We start from the raw sequence: 15151 nt of genomic DNA, 5'->3' as shown, positions 1-15151 counted from the left end.
TTATTTTTATTAAGGTTTAATTGGGTGTAGTGGCCTTTATTTGAGAGTGGTTAGACAGGAAAACGCGTAATGAAAGAGGTGGAAGACATGAATATTATATCAAACAGAATATTTTTTGTATAAATTATGTATTTCAAATATTTGATATAATTAATAATTCAGTGAAGTGAGATTGAGCAGTGCTGCAGTGGCGCAGAGGTAAAACACAACCCATGTATGGAGGCCTTAGTGACGTGGCTGTCATAGGTTTGAGTCCCAGCCTGGTGGCCTTCACTGCATGTCTTCCTTTTCTCTCATTACCTACTTTCCAGTCTGTCTCGCAAATAAAGACCTCTAGAGCCAATGAAACCTTGATTAAAAAAAGAAGTGAGAAAGAGGAAGACAAGGACAAAATGAAGAAAATTGGTTTGTTCAATTTACGTGAACTTGAAGAATGAGTAAGTTGTAGGTATTCATCAATTCTATGCGAGGTTACATTTGTATCAAGCAGTCCACACAAATTAAAAATTAAGTTAACATGAAGTATGACACATAAGTTACGTGAATTTTTTTGTTAGTTGTACTACTTGATTTAGTACTTTTTACTTAAAATAAATTAAGTTTACTTACTCACTAATCTTAAGCTTACTTTGCTTAATTTTTTTTAGGTAAATGAGTTAGCATAATTTTTTTAAATTACATTTTACAGTGTAGTTTGCTAAGTCAAGCAGAGTCCTTATTTGCCTCTCCTCGCTTTCCACACTAGTAAAATATTCCAGCCTATTTACTTAAAAACATTAAGGCAACTATTTGCATAATGCAGGGGTCTCAAACTCCAGTCCTCGAGGGCCGCTGTCCTGCAGTTTTTAGATGTGCCACAGGTACAAAACACTGGAGTGAAATGGCTTAATTAACTCCTCCTTGTGTAGATAAGTTCTCCAGAGCCTTAATGACCTAATTATTCTGTTCAGGTGTGGTGCAGCAGAGGCACATCTAAAAGTCGCAGGACAACGGCTCTCGAGTACTGGAGTTTGAGACCCCTGGGATAATTGATTTATGTTTATCAGGAAAGATTGTTCTTTGTTTAAAGTACTTATTTCCAAATTAATGACTTCTGCTAACTCTAAATTATCTACTACTACTTCAAATCACAGCTGCTCTGCTGGTGCTTGGGAACTCTGATGTCTTATTGGTAGTATTTGATGTTTGAAACACTGAATGAAACACAGTAAATATAACAAGATTGTTTTTTGTTGTGTGGATGAACTTAAAAAGACAGACTCTTAGTACTTAAATGATTTACTTTCTTTAAAAAAAAAAACTACAATATCTTGTATCTTGACCACAATACTACTTATATTTGTGTGAAGGTACTAACTTTAATTTTTATTGTTGATTTCACACATTCAGTTATGTTAAATTTACTTCACCACAGATTCATTTTTCTCACTGCAGAAAGCTGAAAGCAGAGATGAAAGTATGTCCGCTTGTTTTTTCTCAGCATAAAGTCATCATCAAACTTCTTGAATACGACATCAGAATTTTTATTGTATGCCTCCACTTCAAACTCAGAAGAGGTAAAAATCTTTTCTGCTTCACTACCTTTTTTTTTTTTTTTACAATTTTTGTTTTTTTTTTTGTCAAGTGCATAAACCTCTGCTTCCAATACAACTATTCGCTTGAGTTGGTGAACCTAAACTTCCCTGCTAGAATAAATTTGGACATGGTCATCTCTTCTTCTCACCAAAAACACTTCTAACAAAATAAGAACAAGCCAACAACAAATCATTCACCTGAATAGTCATTGTGCTCCCCTCCTGTGTTGCATTCTCTGACAAGCACAACGCTTGAAACATAGCTAAAATACTAATGATATTATGTTATATCAATATCAGTGTATGTGACTTCGATTATCATATTTTGATGTCTCTTTGCTGCTTAAAAATTAATAGGTTGCAAATTTTCTAAACCTGTAAGGGAACAATGCCGTGAAACACTAGTTCTCTTTTCACTTGTAAGAAAAAAAGCAAATTGTTGGTGAGTTTGAGGATAAAAGGGTCACAGTGGTGACAGTACAGTCATGTGACAATGGGTGAGACACAGAGAGCACTGAATGCTGGAGTGTTCAAGAGAATCGAAAAGAAGACAGTGAGAGCTCTGATCAGGAAAGAAAACACTGAAAGGCCATTCAAAATCAAACCTTTGCTTGTTTCAGATGGAAAACATCACACATATGCACACATTTTACACTCTGACCAAGACTTTTACTCAAGGCTTTCATCTCAGCATCAGATTAAGCAGAAATTATGTTTTATCCAACAGAGGTTGCTACTGAGTTCTTCAAATCATACATAGTTTATGTCTCTGAACCTGTCATAAGAAACTTTTTCTTCAGATCCCTGCCAGTTAATTCTACTTCATTCTTCTTGTTTGAACTCTGTAAGCTTTTGAAGTGATCCACATTCATTCATAAATTTTTATACATCTGTATATGCCCTGCGATGGGCTGGTGACATGTCCAGGGTGACCCCACCTCTCACCAGTTTACTACTGGAGATAGACACCAGAACCTTCATGACCCCATAAGGGATAAGCGTGTCAGAAAATGGATGGATGGATGGATGGACATCTGTATATATGTACATATTTAATGGACTAGAATCTACATGTGTTGTTTTTATTCTATCTTATTGAATGTCTACCTTATAATTGCATAATTGCTTTGGTTCTGTCAGGTCCTGGGTTTTTTTTAGTTGTTTTGGAGCTTGATTTATTGATTCTAGTTTCATTATTATATTGTGTTCTTCAGTCTCTTTCTTTGATTAGATCAGCCTTGTTTCAGTTTTACTTTAGTCAGTTATTTGATAATTCTAATGATGATTTTAGTTTATTATGTCTAATTGTTTCTTATGACTGATTATTCTTTAAAAACTAAAGAATTATTAACAAATAAAATTATTAAAACACTTTGTGGGGACTTAATTTGTAAGATGTGTTTAACCTGTGTGCTGAGGTACTGAGATACAATATTTTCATAAATATTCAGAAGTAGAAATATGTAAAGATCTGATTGCAACGTCTCTGCGTTTACTGAAGGGGGCAGCAATACGCCATAGTTTGGTTCCTCCCACCTGATCCATGAGGAAGAAGTAAACAAAAGCTGTTATCCTGAAACATTTGGAGTCTCGCACAAGACTCCAGAAGTTGTGGTGTCTTATGTCTGCTTTATTAAGAGGTTATGCTGATACGAGTAGCTCTGTTCAGGTACGTTTGTCCTTTCAAATACACCTGGGCGCGACTGCAGTGAGTAAGTTGTTGTCGGTGAACTTGTTGGTAAAGCTGGTTAGGTAAGGTTTCATTAATGTTCTCGGGTACCTGTGTGCTCTGAGGCTAACACCTTGGCTAGCAGCTTGGCTAACTGTCTGCTTTGTTAGTTGTAGTTTATGTGAAGCCGCCAGTTCAGAGTTAAGCGCCTCTAACATCGGGTTTTTTAATGTTTAAAATGTAAGCCAATGATACTGTTTGTTTTTTTTAAGTCACTCTTTGGTCACTATTTTTTTCTTCGACTAAAGCAAAACGTTTTTCGAACCAATGCATGTCGGTCGGGAAAAATAGTTGAGGGTTTTGTATAAGCCATTCAATAGTTGAAACACAAATATTCAGTTGTTTCAAGTGTTTGTTACTTTAAGTGGATATGAAGCTTACGTCTAGTTATTCTGTCCGAGGTCCAGATGAGGCAGAAAGTTGAGGTGGTGGTTTGCTTTCTGGCAGGTTGCTCTGTCTGGCAGCATTCAGAGCAGACTAGGTTCAGTGCTCTGGTGCTCAGAGCCGGGCTCGGTCAGAGGAATCACTGACTGAGCCATCTGAAAAAAAATCAAACTCATGAGTCAGGCTGTTAAAACTGAACATCTGTTTTAGCTCAGAAATATCAGTGTTGGTTGGGTTGACACGTCACGACTTGAAATTATTTTACTTTAGATTTTGAAGTTAATATAAATGATAGATGTTTGGATGGTTTAAACAACCATTTTATTAGCCTACCACAGATTAGCACTAGTTAGTAGTTAACTAGTGCTGGTAAACTAAAACTAACTGTTTTAGCTAAGGTTGGAAACAGAGAACAGCAGCAACAAAACACAAAAATTATAAGCTTAAAGTAATGTCTGAACCTGTTTTATTCACCCATTTTCCAGATCATAGTTCTGCAAAATACAGTACCATATTACATTAGCTGTTTGAATGCAATATTTGACAGGCAATAATATTTCAGTTTTTGTACCTTTTATATAGTATTGTATTTGCCCATTTGGATAAACTATCACTTTTATACTCACAACTGATACTAATCTTAACAATTAAAACCCTGATGCTCAGGGGAAGACATTGTAATTGAATAGAATATCCATCCTTCCATCCATCCATTTTCTAACACCATTATCCTTAGTGGGATTGTGAGGGGTGCTCCAGCGGGTTAACGGTCCAGAGGCGGGGTCACCCTGGACAGGTCGCCAGTCCATATTCATTCATTTGTTCCTCAGTTAGAAATTGTCACGCTCCACAGACTCACCTTCTAATTACAGATATACTTCTAATATACAGATTTCTTGTTGATCTATTTCTCTCCAGTTGTGACTATGGGGATTTCAGTTTCCTGGATTTCTAAGGAAACAACCCTCATTGACAAAGAGGGCAACTTGTCTTCTCTTGTGGAAGATGGAACGACAGAGAATGACAGAGTGCCTGACGTCTCCCAGTTTCCTTACGTGGAATTCACAGGAAGAGACAGCGTGACGTGTCCAACATGTCAGGGCACCGGGAGGATCCCCAGAGGTGATCATGTACTTCATATATTGCACCCGATGTGTAAGCTGTTCTTGAAAAGATAATGAAGCTTTTTCAGTGTTTGACCACATCAGTTTATATAGAAGTAAGCAAGATGATGAAGCAAATCAAGTTGTGATTGGAGCCAACTTAAAGCCAACAGCAAGAACATGTCCAGCATCACTGTTTGCTTCCTGTTTTCCAGAACAGGAGAATCAACTTGTGGCATTGATTCCATACAGTGACCAAAGACTGCGGCCAAGAAGGACGTAAGTATTCTTAGACCTTTTTTGAAGACACATCTGGGGCACTCAAACCTGAAACCATATGTTGACATTTTTCTATTCTGATACCTGTCTTCCAAATTGAATGGTTTCTGGTCTCCCAAAACACCAGATCCATGTAGACACACAGCCAAAACAAAACAAAATACATTTGCAGAAACACTTAATCTCGTCTCCATTTGGACGGGGCCTAAACTCCAAACTGATGCTTTGAGCTGATTTCCTGACATGATCGGCGTTGTCAGCTGCAGTCATACAGGGAGTGTCTGTAAATGAACGACCTTTGTGAATAGAAAGCATCTCAGTTCTGTAAATGTGCAACTTATGTGATGCACAAATGGTCCTAATAAAAGTCATGGAGCATTGGCCTATACAACACATGATTCTTTCATTCTGCAGTATCAGCTTCAACAGCATGTTGATCTCCCCACTCACTCCAAGCTGTCTCTTTTTAAACCCTGCCTGAAAACTGTTTAAACAACCACTTTCACTTTGATGATTTTACTCCCTAACTTTTATTTTTTTATTAAATTTTTTGTCTGACTTTTTTTTGCTTCCATTTTTTTGTAAGGTGCCCCATTGTGCCCTAATAGATGTCTTTTAAATAAAACGTGTCATTATTAGTAGTAGTTCAGAAAACTAAAACCATTTCCATGGTTATTATAAATCCGGATTTATCAATACAATGAGTACAATGCCAGGTTTGCACACTATTTTTACATCTGCATGTTTTGTGCACCGCAGGTTTCAGAATTTCTTCATACTGCGAGCTTTCAATAAGCTGCAAACTCTTTCATGCTTGAGGGCCCAAACTTGTAAAAATTTACTTGAGTCTTGCAGAAAAGTTAACGTTTAAGTTGAAATCTTTCATGATATCAGTTTTTACAAAACCTTTACAAAAGATTAGGGTTATTGAGGTAATCCAATCCTTGCTTGATGCAGTTCAGCTGATAGTCGAACATCATTTTGCTTGCAGAGACATACAGGAGGTTTGCAATCGGATCATTGTTTTGTTTTACCCCAATTAAAGCCCCTCACCTCACCAAGAAGAAGAAAGCAACATTTGACTAAAAGGTTTGAACCAAAGGCGTATAGACGTCCTGGAGGAACTGCAGCTGTATGGATCGCAGAGCTTCCCCCAGAAAACTAGCTAAACTCTGTGATAGCAGCTCTAGGGCGGTCCACCAACAACATGCCCTGTTTTTATTACTAGGTAATTATATATTACTGTAGGACATTATTGACAATACTTAAACACACAAATATAGTCTTAAAAGAAGTCAGCTCAAAAAAATATAATATAAATTGTATAATTTTTTTGTGCTAGTTGATCAGCTGTGTGCTTGATGTTAAACAGTCTATGTAATACTAGTCACATTCAGAGATGACTAAGGCATAAGTGAACTAAGCAGCAGTTTAGAAACCCCCCAGACTTTCCTGGGCTCCATAAATGTTGTTAGTGGTGCTGATGTAAATTGTCCAACTTTTTCTAATAATTTTCCTGATCCTTGTCAGGAAGTTGTATGTAAGTGCATCAGTGGTGCTCTGCCTGCTGCTGTCCAGTCTGGCTGTTTTCTTCCTCTTCCCTCGCTCCATTGATGTATCTAATGTGGGAGTCAAGTCTGTTTATGTCACCTATGACCTGGATCAGCACATCGTCTATCTCAACATCACGGTGAGTTTGGTGTGCTCTTCTCCCCTTCCTATTCTTTTATAGTAGCAGTATTGGGCTTCTTTGCTTTATTTTAATTAATCATGCCTAAGACATACAAAGCTGCTCTAACATCACTTGACTACTGTTTCAGCTGGGAAAGCACAAACGGGAACGGATCTGTCAAGAGCTACAAATCAGAATAAACTTCTAATTGTAACAACAGCAGAATCCTCCTGCTACTGTTATTTTATCAAATTTATTTAAACATTTTTATACTTACTGATCCAGTTAGTTGTGGCTCATCTGTAGGTAGACTCAAGTTTACTTTTCTGTGCATTTGATTGATAGTCATGGGAGTTCCAAGACAATGAGGAACAGCATGGTTCATTGTTACAAATCTAGAATAATCATTAGCATCATCATCTCTCATTTGGGCTATCTACACTTGTGTCCTACATGCACAGAGGTTTAGCGTAACTAAATATTTATATTACATATGCAGAATATCACATAAGTAAGATGACTTATGTAAGTAAGAATATACGAGTTGAAGAGGGATAAAATACAGGGACACAAATACCAATAAAATCCCTCCTCCCCCCAAAAAAATAAATTTACGTTTGTAGACCTTAGGTGAAAAAGTTCAGAGTTTAGAATAATTTTGCAAGACAATTCAGTAATGTAAACAATATTATAATATTATTTTTTCTTGTGAAGACTGAAAAGTGGAACTAAGCAAAGGTTAAAGTGTCCAGAAGTGTCCTTAGAGGCTTCTACATGAGACATGTACATGACATGTACATCTACATGAGACATGTAGATCTCATGTCATCTTAGAGATCTACATGTTGGATTTAAAAAAATATATAATAAAAACACATGTTTTTTTCACAATGTCTGACATGAAATCAAAATAAACGTTTTCTGTTTTAGGTCAGTTAGGATTTCCCAAATTATTTCAATTTCCTAAATGCCAGAATTATGAGAGAATTTTACCAACATCTGGTAAGATGAGCCTGATGAGCTCATCATATGAACTGCTTCTCAGCCCATCGCTCCTAACAGCATCATGAACAAACATTGTTTTGTTGAGTGGAAACTACTTAAAGAGACAGAGGCCAATTTCAAGGCATCAAATTGTGAAGTCAGAGTTATGTTTGACATATAGAGCATATTTACAGCTTACGGTAATATAGTTATTTGATTGTGCTCTAAAATGGCTTTGTGTGCCTGAAAAATACATAACACTAAGCCTTCCACCATACAAATTGTGCTGGATGATAAATGGTAATTGTCAGTTATTGCGATAAACAATTGAAAATGGTTTCAAAACAAAAATTTAAGTAATGGCATAACAATGCAATAACACATTCTCAAAGATCAATAAACTTTCTAATGAACATTTAACACTGGAACTGGAAGACATTTAAATATCCAAAATTAACCAAACAACAAATGAATTACGGACTCTGCAAACAAAACTGTCCTTCAGAAAAGACCTGAAGACTGTTGTAATCCAGTTTTTGCTAGAAAGAGAGAAAAGAGAAAAACAATAAGTCATGCAAATGGAAATTATTGACTTTGTTTCAATTGATTTATTGCTTAATAACAGGCCTACATAAGATTGATCCTTTAATACTCTGATCAAAATTCTCTAATTACCTGAAGTTGTTCATTTTATCCTGAATACCCAACTTGTTCTCTTCAAGTAAAGTTCTCTGTAGCTCTAAGAAATGCCCTATTCAAACTTTGAACACTGTTTTAATACAATACAAAGAGTGGCAGTAATTTATTTGGCAAGTACAGACTATCTTCACAAGCTTCCTCTCTTATTTTCAAATTCTTCATATGTCTTTGATCTGTATTTGTGTTGCTTTTCTTATTTATTGTCTAGCTTTGTATTTTAGATTATTTTAGCCATTGTAGACATAAAAATGTGCAGATGAGAAATCAAGGGTCAAATGTAAGGAGAGACTAAATTAAAAACCTTACTATAGCCTTTTAGCTGCTGATTTCCTGCTAAGTAAAGCAAACAAAATAGATTTTTAACTTCTGAATGACCAGAATCTGCAGGAAATTAGGTTGAGAACTTGAGATAGGAGCTCATTATAGGACCTACTTCTCAGTGAAACACTCTTAAGAACCATGTTAAAAGCTCGATAGAGAAATGCTGTTGTGATGATTTCCTAAAGATGGAGTTTTACAGAATGAGCTTCTTAAAGAGACAGATGCCCAATTTCAAGGCATTAAATAGTGAAGTCTAATTTCTTTCGTCATGTTTGATATATGTATGTATATAGCATTTTGAACTGAAGATAACAATAGTTACTCTATTGTGCTATAAAATGGCACTATGTGCCTGGAACATAATACTGGCCCTTTAAGTAAAAGCAGTAAACTAAAAATAGCACTGATCTCCTGCTGGTCATCCTCACAGAACACTCTGAACATCACCAACAATAACTATTATTCAGTGGAGGTGGCCAACATCACAGCGCAGGTGCAGTTTGCCAGGACGGTGATTGGTAACTCTCGCATCAGTAACGTCATCACTATACGTCCTCTGGACATGAAACAGGTACAACGTCTTCCTCCTCTGTCTGCACATTCACTTCTTACATCGACCTTTTTGAACTACCTGTTTCTGTTTGTGTTTTCAGATTGATTATATGGTCCCCACTGTCATTGGAGATGAGTTAAGCTACATGTAGTAAGTGCAGATTTTTTTTTTTCATGCTATGTCACAGAAATTTACCTCCAGAGATGTAGTGGAGCAATAGTATCAGTATTAGGATTTTGTGTTTCTTTAGTTAGTTTTTAGGAAGTGGCTTAAACTTTGTCCACAGTTGACTGCAGGAGAATCTCTGAACTTCTTGAATAGCTGCTCTTCTTTGGCAGCTCACTGTGATGTTGAGAAATGTGTCATTTTAGTATCTTCTTAAAGAGTTACTAGTTAATTCCTGCTTGGAAATGTTGTTTGCCACAACATATAGTCATCTTTGGTTTAATGGGACCATATTGAACCCTAAGAAACTGTCATCTTTATATTTAAGTGTTTTATCCTGTAAACAACTAAATGTTTCTGATTAAACTGCTTTGCCTGGGATCAATTTTCAAACATATTTAATGTTTTCTAGTGAATACTGCACCCTGGAAACCATCAAGGTACACAACATTGTTGTCATGACTCAGTAAGTTGACCGTGTCACTTCTTCACATGCAATTCCAAATTGACATGTGCTGGCCACTTTATTAGGCATTTCTTGTCCTGGGTTGGAACCTCTTTCCTTTCAGAACTATTATAAATCTTCATAGCATAGAATCAAAGTTGTTTGAGCTGCTGTTCCCTTTCCATCATCTAGGCGCAGTCTGCCTGTGTTTCTCTGACCTCTCACACCAACAAGGCATTTCTTTGACCAGTTATTTACTTTGGGTGTTCTCTGTATACCTGGGGTACTTGTGTGTAGAAACCTTACAAGCAGTTTTTTAAATACTCACATCTGGCAACAGTAACACATTCGACCTCTCTAGTTGCCTAAATCCATTTTGATGCTTTCCTTCAGATTGGCTCCTGTGTGTCAGCAGAGTTTTGAGCAAGTTTGCTTCATAAAGTGGCCAGTGTGTGTCTGTGGTCACTGTTTGTAGTGTGTGTTTGGCTTTACCACATTCCTCTCCACCTTGTGCAGCGTGACCATCACAGCAACATACTTTGGCCACTCTGAGCAGATTTCTGAGGAGATGTATCAGTACGTGGACTGTGGGGGGAACACCACCACCATCAGAGGGATAACCCGACCTATTGGCAACCCTGCTGAGTAATGGCTCTCACTCAGGCTAGCGCCATCATGGTTCATGTTTTGATTTTGTAAATGTTCAAAACTTGCTGTGTTCAGTCACAAAAGTGTAAAAGTAAAATTAATGACAAATAAATATTTGTAAGTGAAGAGAAAGTGTAATTGTAATATAAAAAAAATTTTCTAGCTTATATAAATGAACAGTTATGAACAATTACTAAAATCAACCTTACTAATAATAGTTGTTTTCTTATAAGTAAACCTTTTTAAATAGGAAGATAGAGGACATCACCCAGTTCCACTGGCTCCCTGAAGCTCAGAGGATAGACTTTAAAATACTGATCTTGTTTTATAAATCTCTGAACTGCTTCGCACCAAAATATATTAAAATGTGCTCTACAAATAGGCCTGTCGCGATAAACGGTAAATCGATTAATCGTACGATAAATTAGAACTATGGACGTCATTTTAATTATCGGCATTATCGTCTCTTCCGGCCTTTTTCCTCTTCCTGTTGATGACACTGAATGAAAAAAGGCTCAACTCCGGTGCTCTCCACTGACCCCCCCTTCCTCATTTTACTTAGTGTAAAGCCCAGGCACACGAGCTGTCGGCCGATTGTCGGCCCATTTTCAAAACCTGACAGACCACACATTACCCGACAGAAATCCTAGGTATAACGGTTCGATCGGGTTCGTTCCTGCCGTATGGTGTCCAACAATGGGCACAAAATAATGGCTACAAGTCCAGTGAACTAATTTTAAAATCAGGCATTAATCTATGCTTTACTACAATCTACCTGCAATGCATGTTGCTAGTGTCAGTGTAAAGTCCTGACTGAATGAAAATCATTATAACCTATTTACGTCACGTTAACGAAGAACAGCTGAAAAGTTACCGGGTTTATCAACTGCGGTAGCAATTTGGCTCCAACTCCTCCCCTTGTCATTTCTATATTCTTTGCATGTTGAATTAACATTAATGTTGTTTCCACGTATCATCTCCGATGTCCGCTGGACTTCGGGTTGCGCCGTGTCAGCTGTTTGGGATTCCCCTCTGTAATTTCCCCTCAGAAAGCGCGGAGGAGAATCCGCGCTTTCTGATTGGCTACCTGTCACATTCAACATGCGAATGTTCCCAGTCGGGGAAAACCCCTGATTTAGATCAGAGCGGCAAGAGATTGTCTTACCGTAACACACCACACAATCTTAGAAAGACCAACGTTTTAAGATTGTTGTAACGGAAAAATAGGAGCAAAAAATCATGTAGTGTGAATTATTGCATCAGGTAGTCGATGTGCCCATCTTCTCTATTTAAATCTAATTATTACTGAAGGGCAACATAGTATACAGACTTCATAATCTGCCCTCTTTTGGTTGAATGCAGTATTTATTTCCACTTTTTCTTTATGGTGTTTAGTTTTTTTTTTCAAGTGAGTTTTTTTGTTAATGGAGACTGAGAATCCATTTTATTTTTGGTTGTTTTGTTTATTTTGTTTATCAGCTCAAGTGTTAAGTGTTCTTTTGAAAATAAAGTGTATCTATCTTTGACAGGAAATCGCATGCATTATTACGTCATTTCCATTAAATCAGTGTAAAAAGGTCTTCAAACAATATTATCGTTTATCGTAATAATTTTTGAGACAATTAATCGTTGAGCAAAATTTGCTATCGTGACAGGCCTATCTACAAATAATCAATCAAGTTTATCTTGGTATTTCAGCAACAAGACAGTTCAAAGTGCTTTACATCATAAAAATACAGTCATAAAACACACTATATAATCAACAACTGAGAAAACCAGTAACAAACATGACATTTTGATGAGTGCAATGTTTAATTTATTATGGTTCAAAAGAACTATTAAATGGCTTTAATAAGTTATGCTTGAGTCTGCTGTAGATCTCATCTCCAAGTCCAGCTTTCAATATTGGTCCACTGATAAGCACATTTGCTTTCAGGTTTTCAATTATGATTTTGATGTACTACTGTAGTCATGTTTCTGAATTTCTGATTTCTGTTTGGCTAGAACCTAATCATAGCTCCAATGTCTATGATTAGGTTCTGAGTGTTTGGATGGTCAGTGGTTGAGTGTGGGAGTATTTTTCTCTGTTATCAGTCAATGTGTCATGCAGAAAGGAGACTACCTTTGTTTTCTTTGCACTGCAGAAACAGTAGATTCCATTCACAGCCCCATCACCTACTGTAAGAACTTATAGTTACTGGAAGACATTGCACACAATGCTTAAACCCACAGCTTACAAACAACAAAGCAAAAAAATACAATACAACATTTGTTTATTCAGGATGACAATGCTGTTAAATTTGTAAATTTGGTTTTGATTGATGATTTTAAATCATTTAAATTTAAGATTTTAAGGAGCTGGAAAGTTTACTTTGTAAAAGTTCAAAGAACAATCTTCATTGTTTGTTACCATAGCTACAATCTGATGCTGAGTTTAATCTGGGAGTTTGAGCTCTGTTTGTTCACAAATACAGCTTAGTAAATTACAATTATAACTGATTGTTTTTAAGCTCGGCCAATTAAGCTACCTTCTTCTCCCAGAATTTAATAAATCTATGTTGAAATGCTGTTCGTGGTGCTGATGTTCTTAGCAGAAAGAGGGATCCTTAAGTCAAATTCTGCTCAAGGCCTCATACAACTTTAGACCGGCCCTGTATGATGAACTAAATCTACTGAACTGGATACAGAGGAACTAACAGGGAGATTTAATTTATCTGGTAGAGACCAAGCTTTTCCATTTCATGTCTATTGAGTTTTTAATAAGCATCAGCATGTGTGAGATGTAAATGCACACATAATTCTTTGTTCACAAAGATACATTATTCTCACAGGACGCTCACCGCGCACCTCTGAAAGTGCGAGTGTTTGTCTAAACGAGACTTTATGAAATCATTCACTGTTGGAGAGTTTATAGTTTTAACACATTTGACCCTGTCTGACCTGCTGTTAAATTATGGGATGTCCTGTGAATTTAAATAGTTTTTTTGTTGTTCTCATGACATGTGAACATAACTCATCACTATTCCCTTTTATGTTCTAAGCTATTTTAAGGATATATGTTATGAATTCTGTCCTTTTTGCATGATTTTGATGTAATTTTATCATTTATTTTATATTTTTGAAATACTAAAACAGTGATTAACTGTCATTCTAATCTCCTTACATGCTGCTTTAAATGAAACAGATTTGCAGTTTAATGTCTTGTTCGATATTTGTTTAAAAACAGTTCTCTAAATTCTGCTAGGCGTCTTTATTAAACACAGTTTTGGGTAAATAATAGAGCAATTATTTAAGTCAAGCAAAAACAACTTTTCTTTTAAAAAACCTCTTAACCTGTTGGTTTTGACTAGACCAGATCTTGTTTGCACTTTATTTTTACATTTGGGTTTAAAGTATTTAATAAAATTATGAAACCTGCACACTTGCATTTATTGTTTCTTTGTTTCAGCAAAAAGCAAGGGGAGGATTATAATAATTCTAGTCAGAAATATTGGGGTTTTTGTGATTATATGATATATTTTTACATGGTTCAATGTTATGCTGATAAACAACAAACATTTTAGTTCTCAAAGCTTATGGTGGTACATAGTTTTTATTCTGCAGAAAAACTATTTTTCAGAATTCTCAAACAACTTATGAGATGATATGTAAGAGAAACTAATGACACTTCTGTTGTGCTAAAATTCTTTGACAGCAACTGCAGTTTTCCTCCATGTGGGGCCACTTAGTGGAAAGTAACACAGGTTGTATGCTTTCCTTTAGAGGAGACAGATGGGAACACAGCAAAGCATTTCAAGCATTTTTCTGCTCATCTTTTTTAGCACTCAGTATTTACAGTGCTAAAACAGCTGGTCTCTTTAAAAGTCTTATCACAGGACTACACTTAAGTGAATTTCGCTGACCAGTTTGCAACAAAAGACTGAAAAAGGATTTTTGTGTAAACTTTCTAAAGATTTCTATTAAATGATAATCAGCCCTGGTCCTGCTGCACATGCTGTATGTAAAGCAGGTTTATATGCGAGATAAAACATCTGCATGCTTCTCATAACTGCAGTCCAGAAGAGTTAATTGGACACATGATGTAGCACTGTTAGCAGGTAACATGCAGAAACAGATGTCCTTTAAGCTTTTAAACTTGACTGATGTTTAATTCAACTTGCATATGTCACAGTGAACTAAAGTTTGAACAAAGAAGTTAATTTGGATAACCAAGCATTATCTCATGCGACCCAGACCTCCTCCTTTCTTTGTGTCTTTCACGGCACAGTGGTGAAACTTTAAACGCCTGTTCTGCCTCAGTACGGATATAGTCCAGATCTATTATGGCTTAAAACTTCATACACAATTATGGGTGATGTGATGACTTAGATCTTGTTTCCCTACATTCAAATTTGTTTGACAGGTAATTGTAGCAGGCATACTGTATAATTTTAATCCCCCTGACAATGTCAGCCAAAAGTTGTTTATTAATAACCCAAGCTGGACCAACAGGGAGCGACTGACGAATCCACCCTGGTGGTCTTGTTACTAATCCATCCCTTAGAGAGATCCAGTAATAGTCATTACAGGTCAGGTGTTGGAGTACTGTTACTGGG

At 36.4% G+C, this 15151-nt stretch overlaps 1 protein-coding gene across 1 annotated transcript; it reads left to right on the top strand.

Annotated features, from left to right (window-relative positions):
- Positions 1 to 3115: 3115 nt before the first annotated feature.
- LOC116731713 (transmembrane protein 106B-like) lies at positions 3116 to 10934 on the top strand. The gene is made up of 8 exons (XM_032581530.1): positions 3116 to 3243; positions 4606 to 4809; positions 5006 to 5069; positions 6600 to 6759; positions 9176 to 9316; positions 9399 to 9448; positions 9876 to 9929; positions 10425 to 10934. The coding sequence occupies exons 2-8, from the start codon at positions 4614 to 4616 to the stop codon at positions 10555 to 10557; spliced, it is 798 nt and encodes a 265-aa protein (XP_032437421.1). The 5' UTR covers positions 3116 to 3243; positions 4606 to 4613; the 3' UTR covers positions 10558 to 10934.
- Positions 10935 to 15151: the final 4217 nt, after the last annotated feature.

The sequence above is a fragment of the Xiphophorus hellerii genome, chromosome 13 (assembly GCF_003331165.1).
Source record: "Xiphophorus hellerii strain 12219 chromosome 13, Xiphophorus_hellerii-4.1, whole genome shotgun sequence".
Taxonomy (NCBI): Eukaryota; Metazoa; Chordata; class Actinopteri; order Cyprinodontiformes; family Poeciliidae; genus Xiphophorus; species Xiphophorus hellerii.
The sequence above is the reverse complement of the archived record's forward strand: the minus strand, read 5'-3'. Positions and strand labels throughout refer to the sequence as shown.

Excerpts from the sequence above, each read along its gene's own strand:
- LOC116731713 (XM_032581530.1), top strand. The coding sequence starts at position 4,614 with ATGGGGATTTCAGTTTCCTGGATTTCTAAGGAAACAACCCTCATTGAC. Across the intron at positions 6,760-9,175 it reads TCGTCTATCTCAACATCACG|AACACTCTGAACATCACCAA; the intron begins GTGAGTTTGGTG and ends TCATCCTCACAG. Across the intron at positions 9,317-9,398 it reads GTCCTCTGGACATGAAACAG|ATTGATTATATGGTCCCCAC; the intron begins GTACAACGTCTT and ends TTGTGTTTTCAG.